This window comes from Eschscholzia californica, unplaced genomic scaffold (assembly GCF_041429995.1).
Source record: "Eschscholzia californica isolate CP2 unplaced genomic scaffold, dmEscCali1.0.p SCAF_1, whole genome shotgun sequence".
In the NCBI taxonomy this organism is placed as follows: domain Eukaryota; kingdom Viridiplantae; phylum Streptophyta; class Magnoliopsida; order Ranunculales; family Papaveraceae; genus Eschscholzia; species Eschscholzia californica.
In genome coordinates, this window is record NW_028238198.1 from 63,977,312 (window position 1) to 63,992,437 (window position 15,126).

The 15,126-nt window shown below is 36.6% G+C and overlaps 2 protein-coding genes across 5 annotated transcripts; both read left to right on the plus strand.

The window, feature by feature from the left end:
* The first annotated feature begins 3,528 nt into the window (after positions 1-3,528).
* On the plus strand, positions 3,529-7,273 carry LOC147568185 (Translin family protein). Of its 3 annotated transcripts, XR_015230983.1 has the most exons (8): positions 3,529-4,028; positions 4,115-4,211; positions 4,293-4,408; positions 5,072-5,116; positions 5,671-5,696; positions 6,434-6,569; positions 6,716-7,027; positions 7,190-7,273. XR_015230983.1 is itself a non-coding variant. In XM_086654606.1 (7 exons), exons 1-7 carry the CDS (start codon positions 3,638-3,640, stop codon positions 6,820-6,822), a joined length of 918 nt encoding a protein of 305 aa, XP_086510732.1. In that variant the 5' UTR covers positions 3,529-3,637; the 3' UTR covers positions 6,823-7,161. The 3 variants fall into 3 exon arrangements, 1 of the variants encoding a protein (XP_086510732.1); XM_086654606.1 differs by lacking the exon at positions 7,190-7,273 and having other exon boundaries at positions 6,716-7,161; XR_015230984.1 differs by lacking the exons at positions 6,716-7,027; positions 7,190-7,273 and having other exon boundaries at positions 3,566-4,028; positions 5,671-6,295; positions 6,363-6,546.
* Positions 7,274-8,571: 1,298 nt separating this feature from the next.
* TRFL8 (TRF-like 8) lies at positions 8,572-15,126 on the plus strand. 2 transcript variants are annotated; one of them, XM_086654608.1, is made up of 9 exons: positions 8,572-8,758; positions 10,393-10,529; positions 10,884-11,082; positions 12,262-12,314; positions 12,880-12,967; positions 13,074-13,813; positions 14,026-14,316; positions 14,396-14,452; positions 14,723-15,126. In XM_086654608.1, exons 2-9 carry the CDS (start codon positions 10,416-10,418, stop codon positions 14,882-14,884), a joined length of 1,704 nt encoding a protein of 567 aa, XP_086510734.1. In that variant the 5' UTR covers positions 8,572-8,758; positions 10,393-10,415; the 3' UTR covers positions 14,885-15,126. The 2 variants fall into 2 exon arrangements, with proteins under 2 accessions (XP_086510734.1, XP_086510733.1); XM_086654607.1 differs by having other exon boundaries at positions 8,641-8,758; positions 10,414-10,529.

The window sequence follows — 15,126 nt, forward strand, 5'->3', positions numbered from 1 at the left end:
ATCTATTTCATAAAGAAATATCAAGTATTTTTCTGATGTGAAGCTCACCAACAGAGATTAGTCGTGGAAGACAACCCATAAGGGAAAACTCGGCAAATTAGACATCAACGATCAAATCCATCATTCAAACTAAGTTCCTCTTTAAAAGAGCCAACCTCACAAAATAGAGGAAAAATTTTCGAAGATCAGACTCGAAATAGACCAAAGGGAAAACCATGTATTAATATTGATTTATGAAAAAACAGAGAGATATAAGAGAGATTTTGAAACTAGATTTAGAAATAGTGATCTAGAAAATGATTTAGAAACATAGCCATTGGAAGATTTTAAGAAAATCGGTTTAAAATAAATTAAAAAAGAAGAAGTTCAAACATAGATTAAAGGTCGGGTACTCAAGTCCATCATTCAAAGTTTAAACAAGCTAAGTTCCTCTTTGAAAGAGTTAACCTCATAAAATAGAGGAAAAACTTTCGAAGATCAAACTCGAAATAGACCAAAAGGAAAACCATGTATTCATATAGATCTATGAAAAAAATGGAGAGATATAAGAGAGATTTTGAAACTAGATTTAGCAATAGTGATCTAGAAAATGATTTAGAAACATAACCATTGGAAAGATTTTAAGAAAATCGGTTTAGAAATAAATTAAAAACAAAATCAAACAGAGATTAAAGGTGAAGTACTCAAGTCCATCATTCAAAGTTTAAACAAGCTAAGTTCCTCTTTAAAAGAATTAACCTCATAAAATAGAGGAAAAACTTTTGAAGATCAGACTTGAAATATAACTTACTTTGAATCTGAGACGTATCTTTAGGCTGGGATAGAAGGGTAAGACCTAAGGTCGTTCTAGGTTGTGGAGGGATGAAGAAGATGGTGGAAGGTGGTGGAACTTGGAAGATGCTCTACTGGAGTAGGTAGTGGATTAGAAGTAGATGAGGGATAAGGTTTTATTTATCGGGTTGGAAGTTTGTGACCCTTAGATCTAGGGATTTAAAATGGATATTTTCCCACTTAGTACTAGAATGTGGGCCATGCTCACGGGCGCCAAACGGATTTGATGTGCGTGACTATTAAACACGCTAAATGAACGGGCTTTACAATTGGTCTTTAGGTGCGGGTTTATAGTTCGGGTGGATGTTCTTTTGGACATAGCCCAATCCCGCCCATTATCTAGAGGCGGGTTGGGCCGGTACTACCCATGTCGGGCTTCGGGCGGGCTTTTCCCCCATCGAACTCGGGCTTTCCGGGTCGGGTTTCGGGCTCTCGAGCTTAATTCCCAGCCTTATGTAGTAACTTGTTTTTTTTTTCAAATAAAGATACTTCATTAATAGGCCAAAAGCAATAAGCACATTACATGGAGTACCACAAACTGATCGACTCATTCCTCATCTACAGGTGGGGTCTGATCGACAGGCACATTACAAGGAGGGACTAAAACCAAATTTGATTGGGAGTGCGTTAGGGCATTCTGACTTCTGGGACTAAATTTCTTCACTCTTGCAGTTTCGGCTTTATATTTATTGTGTAGTGTGTTCCACAATTCTTTTGCATTATCAATCACATAATACACATTATAAAGGCCATCATCCAACGAATTCAAAATATAATTTTTACATAAAAAATTACTATGCTTTCAGGCCTCTACAGTCGAAGTATGTTGGATATCTCCGTCTTCTCGAAGGACCGGTTGGTCTTCAGTCAGATATTTTACTAACCCTAGAGTGGTTAGATAAAACATCATCTTCTGCGGCCATCGCTTGAAATCGATGCCCTTAAACTTCTCTGGTTTTTCGGCATGGGCATGACCAACACTTTTCATTGTGGCTTCACCAGTTGTTGCCATCTCTATTTCTATCTCACAAAGAAAATTAGTTCAGTATACCGAAGTAAATAAAATTGTCTTGAGATTGTTGGTTTCGGTGTACCGATTCAACGAGTTGACTCAGCGAGTCTATAATCGAATCACTGGTAAAACTGGTTACTACTTTGATTTTATTTGTGAATCAATCAAAAACACTTTCTCTCCAAATTAATGGAGAAAAACTAAGGAATAGAACAACTCAATATCTTTCGTATTTCTAACCGATAATGTCTGTTATCCAGAACAGATGATTCGCAGTCGAATCTCACTATCGATTTAAGATCGAAAAGAGGAATTGTATTCCTTATGTGTTTACTGATTTATTACTTAAAAATCAACACACTTCTAATTTTAAAAAATCAGAATGTCTTTGATTAAGAAATTAGATACACTAAAAAGAAAGAAAAATCGGAGGATAAGAAAAAGAAGATTTTTAATCGAGGCGAGGTATTCCTCTTTTCTTAAGACAATTGACGCCCTGTATAATACCAAACAGTTACCGGCGTTTGTCTCCCAGGATACAATGATTACCTTTCGATTCAATGGTACTTCGAATCAGAAAGCAGTCGAACTTGAAAGTATACTAACCTCTGACTTAATGCAAATGGACCAAACTTCTTGCTTATGAAACTCCTTGAAACCTTTGCTAAATCTTTCTCTTAGACACTCTAATATGATCTTCTAAAATGCTCAATACTCAGGAAAAAACGGATTAAAATTTGGAGTTGACTTGGGTCCTATAAATAGGTTTCGAATAGACACATGCATTTGGGACGTTTCTGTTGGTTAAGGGACGCATCTGTTGAGAACTAAAAGTGACGCCTCACTTAATTCCTTACAGATCACGTCGACTGCAATGAGGGATCTTGCTAAAAAGCTCGAGAGGAACGCCCTCCGTTAGATCCATCGCTTCATGCCCGAAAGTAGCCCACTAGAAGTCCAGATGACCGTTAGATGAGGAAAGGGAGATGTCCCACTCCGTGCCCGACACGGCCATAACGCCATCAATTGGATCTGGCCTTTAGCGCGGAGAGAACGCCAACCGTCAGATCTGGACGTGTTCCCCTTGCGCGAATGGCTCCCAGACAAACTTTTCCGTATTGCCTTTTGGTCCCTAACCTAACCATTTTCCGTCTAAACTTCAGAATTGAATATCTCATTCATCCGGAATCGGATATGAGTGATTCTTGACTCTAAACTTAAGATCTCGATGAGAGGAACGCAATAGAGTCCTTTGTTTCTGAGTTTGACGATTTGAACCGATCCGAAATCGTCTCCGATTCCAACATAATGTTGCCAAGACATTTTGTCTACAAACTCAATATCTATAAAGATACCTTGTATATAGATAAATTTCTTAAAATATCTTGAAATGTCTACGACACATTTTGTCTTGAAAGTCTTTCTAAATCCATATCTACTACCCCCTAAATTTCTACCCCAACCAAACGGGCCGTGTTGGAAAAATTTCCCGCGAGAAGTCATTTGCGCCATCAGCTCGAAGAAAACTTCTGCAAAGTTATCTATACCCACATTCTCAGAGAAGGCAACCATAAAGCGGACCAAATAGCCAAATGGAGTAGATTGCATGCGGGATCCTGGTTGTGGTTGTCGCTATCCGATCTTCCAGAGTCTTTGTACCTTTGTTGCTCTTAGGTTCTCCTGTTAGACTGCTTTTATTTCAACAAAAAAAAAAAAAAACTCGAAGGACACGCGAGAAATCAAAGACACGTTCCCTCTCTTGTGTAGTGGTAAAAAACGGCTTCCCTTTCCAAAATGAAGTCGGCTCTCCGAAACGGCTTCTTCAATCTTTTTCACAGTCTAAACCCTAACCCCATTTCCTGTGCAAGTTTAGGTTCGATCCATCTTCAGAAATTTACCTCCATTAGATCTCCTTCTTCATTACTTTCTCCTTCCTCTACGTCTTTCAGTGTGAATAAATCTCGTTTGTTCTCTACATTATCATCTGATTCTTCAATGGCAGAAAGCGGGAATTCCGAGAGTTCTTCTTTTCCGGTGGAGAAACAGTTCGAAGAGTTTCGTTCTCAACTTGAAGAATCTGGAAGCTTGAAGGAAAGAATTCGAGCGGTTGCCATGGAAATGGAATCGGCGACTAGGTTGATGCATTCGGGTCTCCTCCTTGTTCATCAGTCTCGTCCTATTCCAGGTAGTAAGATCAATCAATCAATCTATTAATCTCTCTCTAATTAAAGTTGGTTTCTGATTATTTTCTTCTTATTTGTGGGTTTACAGAGGTTTTAGAGAAGGCTAAAGTTCAGATTGATGTTTTAAAGGACCTTTACCATCGGCTTGCTGAAATTCTTAAAGAATGCCCTGGGCAGTATTATAGGTAGATCTTTGTAATTAATAAACTAGGGTTTATGTTTTTCTTGTTCTTTTGGTTGATTAGTGATTTTCTTGATATTGGTAGGTTTCATGGAGATTGGAGGAGTGAGACACAAACTGCAGTTTCATTAATTGTGCTTCTACATTGGTTAGAAACAGGAAATCTTCTCATGCACAAAGAAACTGAGGAAAAACTTGGATGTAGGTTAACTCTTTGGTACATTATGAACATTTAGATTGTAGATGATGACTATTTGAATTGACCAAGTTAGAGTGTTATCATCTGAACGAAAAAAAGTTGAGTGTTATCAATATTTGGTTATTTTCTGATGGAATATGGAATCATTTTAAGTGTTGTCAAGTTGAGTGTTCACTTATATGGAATCATAGACTAAGATCTCGACTTAACCTGACAAATCAGCGTGCCTCGAACCCTTGACCTCTAAGGTGGAAGACCCTACCTCTTACCACTCCAACCAAGGGTTGTTGCTGATATCATCAGCTTTTGATCGACATTTTGTTTTTTTGAGTAGTTCGCTTTTGTTTTGGTCCGGTGTTTCTCATTTGGATAATTTGTATTAGCTCTTTCATCTGAATATACTCATCCGAAATTTTAAAAAGAAATGTCACTGGATTTCATAAATGTTGAATTGATCAAAGAAAAATCACTAGAGTTGACTTTCTACCGAAATTCTTGTATAATTCTTATGCCCATTGTATATTTTTTCTTTGGCGGGCAGGCTAGATCTGTAATTGCAAGTTTCGATATGCTTCTGCTTTTATGCATTCTTTCTCTTGTTTCAGTAGTTGATTATCAAAGGTACAATCCATTCTTATATTAACTATTTTGATCTGTGAATGCAGTGGACTCTTCAGAGTTTGGTCTTGACATCGAGGATTATCTTGTAGGTGAGTTCACAAGATTGTCTCAAATCTTATTTTACTTCATTGGATCAGAATACCATGATTTAGTGCTTGTACAAGAAAAACACTTCCTTTGCTTGACATGGTTTTCATTTTGGGTGCTCTATTTTGGGATTGCATTTCACTTGAGTGTCTCTTGTTCTCTTTTTTGGATAGTAAGCAGCAATTCTGCTTGTGAATTCAGTACCTAATAACTTAAAGAAGAAGAGATTTGAGAGTTGAGACCTAGTACAGTTATCGATCAATGCAGAATTTGATGGATAAATGACTAGGTTTGTCAACAAAAATGAATAGATGATGCTTACTAATTAAGTTCTTCCAATGTAGTGTTCAAACTGTTGTATACTTGTGTGAACTTTACTGGGGTTGACCTGTAAACTGCCTGTAGCTGTCAATTGACTCAATTCATCAACGCCCCCATGCAAGTCGTGGTTAAAGTTTGTTCGTCAGAAGAACTGCAATATAGTTTATCACTTTTGAGATCTCTAAAAGAATTTGTAGTTCTAACTTCTAACGGAGCCTTTCCTTCTATATTGCAGGTGTGTGCTTCATGTCCAATGAATTGGTAAAAAACCACTTTCCTCAAAAACCCATTTTTTTCCTTTATTTGTTTACGCCTATATGTAAGTTTTCTTAAGACATTTATTTTCAGTCGCCCAACCTTGTTCATTATTGTTTGTGGTATGCCAGCAGTCTAGCACTAGCTTTAACTTTTTCTAGATTTAGAAATGTAGGTCTCTTGTCAATGTCACTGCATTATTTCCGTAGAATTTTTTTTATTTTACTAAAGGTGAAGTGCATGAATATTTCTTTCAAAATCAACAAGAAAGAACTATGCAGTGAAGTTGGAGGATACATTCTTATTTACTTTAGTTTGTACAGACCTCTTCCATATAATTGTTATTTTACCGAACACAATATGTGTCTACTAGACATCTTTATTCCCTTGTCCCTTGTCATATGCATCAAACTTTATTCTATTGACCATGTAATTTTACGAATCATGCAATTGAATGACTTCATTTTCTTAAAAGAGAAAATCCTGAAATGTGCTATTTCCAAAACTACAATTGGAAATTCAAAAGTTGGAATCAAAAGAGGCGGTATGATGGAAAAATATTTCGGACAATAAATGTATCATCCAGTCTTGAGATGCTATTAGGTGTGAAATTTATGCCTTCTACCTATCATTTCAGTTCCACTGTCAATCGTCGCTTTCAAGAAAGAATAGAAGAAAATTTATGCCCAAAGTCATATCTTTGTGCTAGACTTTGTCATACTAAGTTATGGTCTTCTTTGCAGCCCCGTTATGTAGTTAACCAAGTGACTGCTGGAGACTACGACTGCCCAAGGAAGGTGTTGAAGTTCTTGACCGAATTACATGCCGCTTTCCGAATGCTTAATCTCCGTAATGACTTTCTGCGTAAAAAGTTCGACGGTAAGAGATCTTTACACCCCCTCATCTTCATCTTCTAATCCAAGAAGATTTTACATAATTGAATTTCATTCAGTTTATGATTTACTGATTTGATTTTGGTTTCGGTCATTCAAATTAAATCATTTTGGTTTTGTTTTTCTTCTTAGGAATGAAGTATGACTTGAGAAGAGTTGAAGAAGTTTACTACGATGTTAAGATCCGGGGCTTGAATTCCAATGGAGATACAGTGGATAATCAAGAAACCAAAGCTTGATTAAAGTGATTTAAGTAAATCAGTTGCTTTTTCTGGGCGGAAGCTTAAAATTTTGGAAAAGCTGAATTTTAATCATGATATCTGATCATTTGGTGGGTTGGTTATCGTGTGTACTTTGTATGAATATCTGAATTCAGAGAATCTGAACAGTTTTGTCAGTTGAAACTAAGCTGTTCTCTCTTATGAAGATTGTAGTTGAAAAAATGTAGGAGAATCGGAATTAGCTCCTTTATCCCTTTTATTAAAATTGCAAGTTTGCAACTTTTATTTACTTAAAAATGTTTTTATGATGCTCATTAACATTAAGTATATATTTAGGCATTCCTGTCTTTATCCAAATTCCGTTGTTCGATTCTACTTACTATAGTATTTTAATTCGTAATTTAGTAATATTTTATCGAGTATAAACACATAAACTAAGCGAGATTAATTGCAAATCACAAATTTTTTACGTTTATTTTGTCCACCACTCTTTAGTGCAGCGGTTGGACACTCCTCTTAAACCGATGAAGTCGTGGGATCGAGTCTCGGTAGAAGCAGTTTGCCTTCAAGATCTACAGAATACGATTTAGGCAATATATAAAGTAAATAGAGTTAATTCCAATATGGCCCCCTACTTTGTGATCAGCTTCCTTTATGGCCCCATTTTTTTCGTAAATTCAAATATGACTCCCTATTTCTGGTAAATGTCATTAACACCCTTCTTAATTCTAAATTTAAAACATTTAAAAAAAAATTATTTCCACCTCACCTCTCTCTCTCTCCACCTCATCTCTCCCTACACCTCATCCCCTTTCTCTCTCTCCAATTCACCTCTCTCTCTCTCCAACTCACCTCTCTCTCTCCAACTCACCTCTCTCTCTCCAACTCATCCCTTTCTTCTCCGACAAGGTGGTCGCCCGGAAAATTTTCCGGCCGGCCACCTTCAAACCTAAAATAAAATAAAAATTCTCTCTCCTCTCTCTCTCTAAATTTTTTTTTTTTAAACCTCTCCACTCTCTCTCTCTCTCTCTAAAACTCTGGCGAAGGGGGGTTTCCCTTCGCCGGAGGATCTGTTCACGAACAGAGATCTGTTCGTGAACCGCTCTGTTTTAGAGAGATCTGTTTGTGAACAGATCCTCCGGCGAAGGGAAACCCCCTTCGCCGGAGTTTTAGAGAGAGAGAGTAGAGAGATTTTAAAAAAAAAATTTAGAGAGAGAGGAGAGAGAATTTTTTTTTTTTTTCAGGTTTGAAGGTGGCCGGCCGGAAAATTTTTCGGCCGACCACCTTGCCGGAGAAGAAAGGGATGAGTTGGAGAGAGAGAGGTGAGTTGGAGAGAGAGAGAGAGGTGAATTGGAGAGAGAGAAAGAGGGGTGAGGTGTAGGGAGAGATGAGGTGGAGAGAGAGAGAGGTGAGGTGGAAATAATTTTTTTTAAATTTTTTAAATTTAGAATTAAGAAGGGTATTAATGACATTTACCTGAAAATAGGGGGCCATATTTGAATTTACGAAAAAAATGGGGCCATAAAGGAAGCTGGTCACAAAGTAGGGGGTCATATAGGAATTAACAGTCAAGTAAATAAGATAACAAATTTGACATATTTTAAGCTTAAATTAGACGGTGGCTCATGATATATCGATGTGCCTTCTAAACGAAAATATATACTAGTGTGGTTAGGCACAATGAGTAACTTTCGGTGCCGTCTCCAAGATGGAAAATATTCTAACTTCCGTCAAACTTAACAAACGTACTAGCGGATTCCAGATATCGAATTTGATAACATTTTATAATTATTTGGAGTCCGTCCCTAGGAAAGATAAAAAAGCGCCATCCCTTTTATTTTCCCTCGCTTTTTCTCTTTCCGTCTCTCACTCTTCACTCGTCCGGTTACCTAATTTGCCTTCCATTTTAGCTGTTTGTAGTTCGAAATTTCGCCGGAGATCAATCGATACCTAGGTTTGATTTCTCTTTATCTTCTTCAAATCGCTATAAACTATACCGAAATCTCTCTCTTTTTCTAAAATTTTGGCTACATGTTCTTATAATCGTTAACATTTTAGTAGTTCGAAAGATTTGTTTGTGCTCGTTTAGTTTCTTTTGCCGAATTAGGTTAGGTTTTGCTGTTGTTTTCGTTTTTCACCTCTTTATCTTCTTTATATTTGTGTGTTCTGAGTGTTTTCCGAACAAAGCTAAGATTTTTCAGTATTTCGTATACGTTTTATGAATTTGATGAAGTTAGGCATTGTAATAAATCTGAATCATTAAGTTTCTGATCTTCAAATTAGAACCTTAGGTGAGATGATGATGGTTATTATGAATTATGATCGTTTAGTCGTATACATGTAGATAGATCTCTATGAAAGTCTCACAGAACAGTGCCTTTGATGAGGAATTGGAAAATATAGATCAGTTTTTGGTAGTCATGAGTTGAAATTTTGGATCAAGGATGTTGTCTGTTACATTTATACGCTTTTCACGTCTAATTAGGTTGAGAAAGTGTCTGAATCAAGTTCACAAGCTTAAATTTGAAGAGTACCAGTCAACTAGTCAATCTAACAGTCCTTCGCTTCGGAAAAAAGGAGTAACATTTTTGGCATTAGGGATGACAATTGAAAGGGTTGCACTTTGTCTGATCATTTTTCTTCCCAAGAGGCGGATCATTTTCTCGAGCTAATTTGTGGAAAGAATTTCAAGAAAATCTAAGTTGAATAATATATTGTGATTTGATAGTTCAGCTAAGTAGAATTTTTTTCATGTATTTCTTATTTAATAGTTGGTGAGGTAGAAATTCCGAGTGGAATAACACCGTATATGAACTTTAAGTAGATACACGCGAACAGCTTTTTGGAGAGAATGGAAGCTTGTAATCATCCGAAAAATAATTAATTATCCTGTAGTTGACGTATTAAAACTAAAAGAACATATTATCAATGTATTGGAGGATTAGCTGCATACGATATTTGCTTTTGGAAATAAATGGAGTTAGGGATAGATGAGTTGGGATAATTATATCCTGAGAAGATCACCTGACATGGCTAATCCTTTGGGTTGGTATGGCAGAATTGGTATCATTCTCATCGATTTTTTCTTTTCCCGAGATGTCGAAATGTTAATTAGGGTTTTGTTTTTAGAATTAAAATTTTCTAGTTAAGAAAAATGGTGCTAATATTTCGATCCGTCTCACACCACTGCTATCCACAGAGGCACAGACACTTCATAACAACAAAAACCAATTTAGAAACCATGTACGTGACATGTGCAAAAGCCTAGAAATAATAACTTACAATACCTCTTTGCTGCCGTATCTAGAATGATTAGCTAAAAGGAAGCGTAAGTTACCAGCTTTTTACTTCTTTTATGTGAAAGAAGGAAGAGTGGACATTAAGAGAATCCATCCATCTGACATGTTGAATACCTTATTCATCTTTCTGGGTTTCCTTTATGTACTGTTGAATTGATTCTTAAGCTTTTCTTTGCTAAAGTGCTTCTTGTAGGTTCTAATTTTGAGTTGCGATGCTTCTTTAGGTTACTCTTTTCTTTCTAATGTTCTGATATGGTAGTTGTCTTTTTTCTTCTCATTATATAACCAGTAATGTAACTAGAACTCACAGAAATGCTTAACAAGTGGAGCGGAGCGTGCATGACTGAGCGCATGATATATACATCTGAGAACAAGTCTATGATTTCCAACGACACAGTCAGCAGATTGAACAAGGAGCATGCTGCGGTAAGTAGTTCTGTTTTTGCAAATACTAAAAATGGATAACGTGCCTTCTCGAGCATGAGATTCTGCAGATCTCTCTCTCTCTCTCTCTACACACACATGACACATGTATGTATATATACCTGTAAAAGCCTCCTAAAAGAATTTAATACCATCTCACTTGACGGCTTGAAGCATGGTGGTTATGGGGGCATGTGCTGTATATCTATTACCAATTCTGGATATTTGGGAGTCATAGTACTCTTTATAATGTTTCTGAAACAATCTAATGTGGTAACTACTATTGAGGTGAAAATACGCTTAATGATTGTCGCTTATTGGATGAACTTGCATTCTAAATATTTAGCTACTGTGCAGGTTGAAGGAGATGGAACTTTTTTTCCTGCTTCAGAAGACCAAATGATAAGGGTTGAGAACTTAATAGCAGAACCAATAAGTGATGAAGTCCAACTAGATGCTGTCTTGTGTTTCGGCAAGGAAAATCCAGGGGAATGCTTAGGAATTGAAGATTTTCCAGGGGCCGATGATCACAACAATCAACTAAAAGCTGATAACGGTAATCATTTTTTCGTTATGCTTATGATTTTTGATTTATTGTCTAGTTGTTGTTGGCTTTCCTCTCCATGATGCATTTTAAATGATCTCCCCGGAGATATGTTGGAAATGATCAAATGAAAGTTGAACATAGATTTTAGCAGGCCTTAATGTTTGTTCATTTATCTACCTTCTCATACCCTTGCACAATTTTCCTGCCACTAATTACACTTATGCTTGTATTATTTCATTTAAAGGTCGCACGTTTGTCTAATGAAGTTAGTTCTCTTTGCTGTGGAATTTTTAACTGGAGGGTGTGAGTACTTACTAGTATAGTATATATAGTTGTTGCATGTTGGGGTTGTAGCTATAGCTATCTTCTTTTGAAGGGATCTAATACATTGCCCTATGATGCCATAAGCTTCTCCAAATGGAAATTTTTAAAATTAGAAATTGGTCTTAGTCACATGGAAAGTTGATTAAAATACAAAATGGTAAACTTATGTTCAATGTTATTTTTATTAAATTTAAGAATTCAACAGGATTAGGATCATATTTTTCATTGATAGTACTTTATAGGGAAACTGATTATGATCTTTTGTTCAATGTTATTTTATTAGATGGTAAACTTATGTTCAATGTTGTTTTATTAAATTTAAGTTGATAGTACTTTCTTTTCCTGTAATCATCAATAAGGCGGGGAAAGACCAATATCTGCCTCCAACACAGTTTTTGATAATATACTGTATGGTGTTTGTCTGTATACTCAATTTTTTGCTTGAAATCTACATAAGGGGAAAAAAATTATTATTTACGTTTCCAACAAGTAACAAGCAAATATGAAAACAATCCATCTTATTAAAAGACTAAAATATCTCCGGGGGACCAGTTCGTGAAACACACTTTTAGAAAAAAACAGTTTTTGATACACTAGTAGCTTTGCACCCACCCAGTGAAGTAATTGGTTTGTCCACCTCGTTTCGATACAAGATCGGCAATTTTCCAGATCAAGTTCATTATTCTTCTCGCAGTATCAGTTCCATAACTTATTATTTTCTTTCTAACTCTATCTTTTGGACATTTGACTGAACACTGAAGCTGTATACAGTTGACATTATCTTTGTTTTGTGGCATTTGGATTTCTCCATTTATGCAGTATATCATTCTAATTTCATATATATTTATATATAATTTTTTTCAGGAGCCATGCTGTCCCATATTGCTTGCGAATGGAGTGATGTCCCAAATTTTGGAGTACGTATATGTGTTTATGTATCAGCACTGTAATAATTCTGGACCATTATAAGCTTCCCTATGTTTTCTTTTTGTTTGTGGTAATGTCAATGGTTATTTAGTAAATTTGAAGCTTCATTTACAGAAATACTTAAGAGTTTGTTCTCCTGTTACTACATCTAAATATTCTATTTTTTTGGCCTCCTCGGACTGTTCGCTCATTTCTCACGAGTAGATCAAATTGTCCCACAGTTTTCTGACCAGTAACACAGATCCTAGACCACTTTAGTAGATTATTCTACAAACAAGCAACTGAATTTTCAGTACTAATATGTAGTGATTGAGAATGCTGGTCTTCCTTAAAATGGTTCAAAGACTGAAGGAAATTTTACATTGTTTTTTTAGCTTTAGCAGCTGATAGTGTTAACATTCTACCTTCATGGCTCATTGAGGTTTCCAGTGGAATCTCACTTGTTTCTGTCTCTGAAAATAGTCCAATCCTGTATCTGGCCCTTCCATAACACAAGGACATAATATTTCATGCTTGGTGAATTCCGTCGCCTAAATTTTATTCACATTCTTGCAGTTTCTCGATGGAATGTTGCAAGGAGGTTACGATGCTGATTTTCATGTAAAGAATGATCTATCTAGTGAATATGGTGATTTCCTTTCAGGTAAGCGACCTCACAACTATTTTTGCTAAGTCCAATATAATTATGTGAGTGTGCTATTCAATATTTATAATAGCTCTACATATCCTACAGTTTTACTTGTATACAGGTACTCAATATGTTGCAAAAGCTTCCGAAGTAGATTATGACACATATGAAAGGCCTCATTCAGGAAACGTAGGTTTTGAAAGTTGCTCTCCAGGCTTCAGAGATTGTAATATTGGTGGTGCTGACAGATTAAACATATCAACTAGTACAATTGCAGTGCCTATATCGGATCCGAATGTTCATCTGCTTAACAAAATGACAATTCGTGAACTACAGAAGGCTTTTAGTAGCATATTTGGACGTGAAACAACCGTTAAGAACAAGCAGTGGCTTATCCGCCGTATTTCATTCGGTTTGCAGAATCTTGTTAACTCAGAAAAGGGTTTGGTTCCATTGGGAAGTGAAATATTTTGTAAAAAACTTGACCAAACTATGGCTTTGGCATCTCATGGTTCTAAAATTTACTCTTCCTCGATCGATAGCAACAGTAAACCAGTAGATATAAGTACATCGAGGAGTAGATTTCCTGGCATGGATGTCCATGAAATCAGTTGTTCTGGTTCCAAAAGTACTGAATTAGGCATACTGGGTTTGAGAGAGAGAAATGATATAATTGGAACACGAAAGAGATTGCGTAAACCTACACGAAGGTACATTGAGGAAATGCCAAATTTGAAATCAAGATGTTCTATTGGAAAGTTAGATGCTCATCTTACAAGCTACAACCAGCATTATACTAAAGGATATGGATCAATGTCACCAGATCGTAATGAGGATTCTGTTGTGATATATGACCACAAGGTACCATTTGGTCTATCTCGTTTTGTACCTTGAGTACTTATTGTTGCTGCCTTTAATAATCTGAGTCTCTGAGAAGGCGAAATATGAATATGCAGCTCCTTTCTATTTACTTCTTAAATGTGTTAACTTGTTTTTCAACTGCTAGAATTTCACTTGATTTGTTATTATGTCTAATACAATTGATATGAAATTTTTATTCAACAATGTTCCAGGAGCATGACAATGGGGAGAACAAGAATGACAGGTTGGTACTGGAACCCAACCACAGTACTACCGACGTTGGGCCATCTCTGGCTGAGTCACAGGATGACATGTCAGATGACCATATCTCAAGAGTAAGAACTACAAGAGGTCGAAGCCGAAGAAAGAATCATAGGTTATGGACTCTTTCTGAAGTGATGAAACTAGTCGACGGTGTTTCTCGATATGGAGTTGGAAGATGGACTGAGATAAAGAGGCTCTTATTTGCATCATCTGCTCATCGCACGTCTGTTGATCTCAAGGTAGATAGATCCGTTATAACTTCGTAAGGAGAACCCTTATTTCTTGAATTGAAAAGCCAGTTGATGACTATTTGTACAGGACAAATGGCGTAATCTACTCAGAGCTAGTGAAGCACATTTAAAGAACAAGAGAAAGGTAAAATTTTGTTCATATTTCCATCGCAAGTATCTCTTGTCCTTCGGTTATACTCAAAGTTTAGATATCTTGAATTCGCGCGACATTTTCTTGTCCTCTTTTTTGTTCACTTAATTGAGAGGCTGTTGCTTTTACAGCTCCATATGAAAAAAAGGCTTTAAATTCTACTTGATCAGTTCGATAAGGTGTGATGATTGTGAAGTGTCTCGCAAGATTATTACTGCTAGGTCGAATTTCAAACTTAGAACTATTTGACGAAACGTTGTGCAGGTTGAGCAAGGACGGAAGAACGCTTCCCAACCGATACCCCAGTCTGTTCTATGGCGTGTTGGCGAGTTGTCCATCATCCATCCATACCCTCGAGAACGCAAGACCAAGCTCCCAGGCATGTCTACTGTTGCTATCCCCAGCCCCTGCTGCCGCCAGTTGTGATGTGTCTGTGGGCAGCAGTAGGAAGATTTTACCCGAGAAGAATTTTGTGTGATTATAGGTTAAAAAATTAGGCAGGTATATCGGTGGGTAAATCAGATGGAACGAACATTTACTGGAAAAACACGAGATTTACAGAAAACCCATTACTGATTTGGCTCAAGATATATAGTTTTTTCGAGTATTTGTCTTGTGATTAATCATCAATTGCAGGTCAATAAAGCCGGTGAATCATTCTTGTTGCA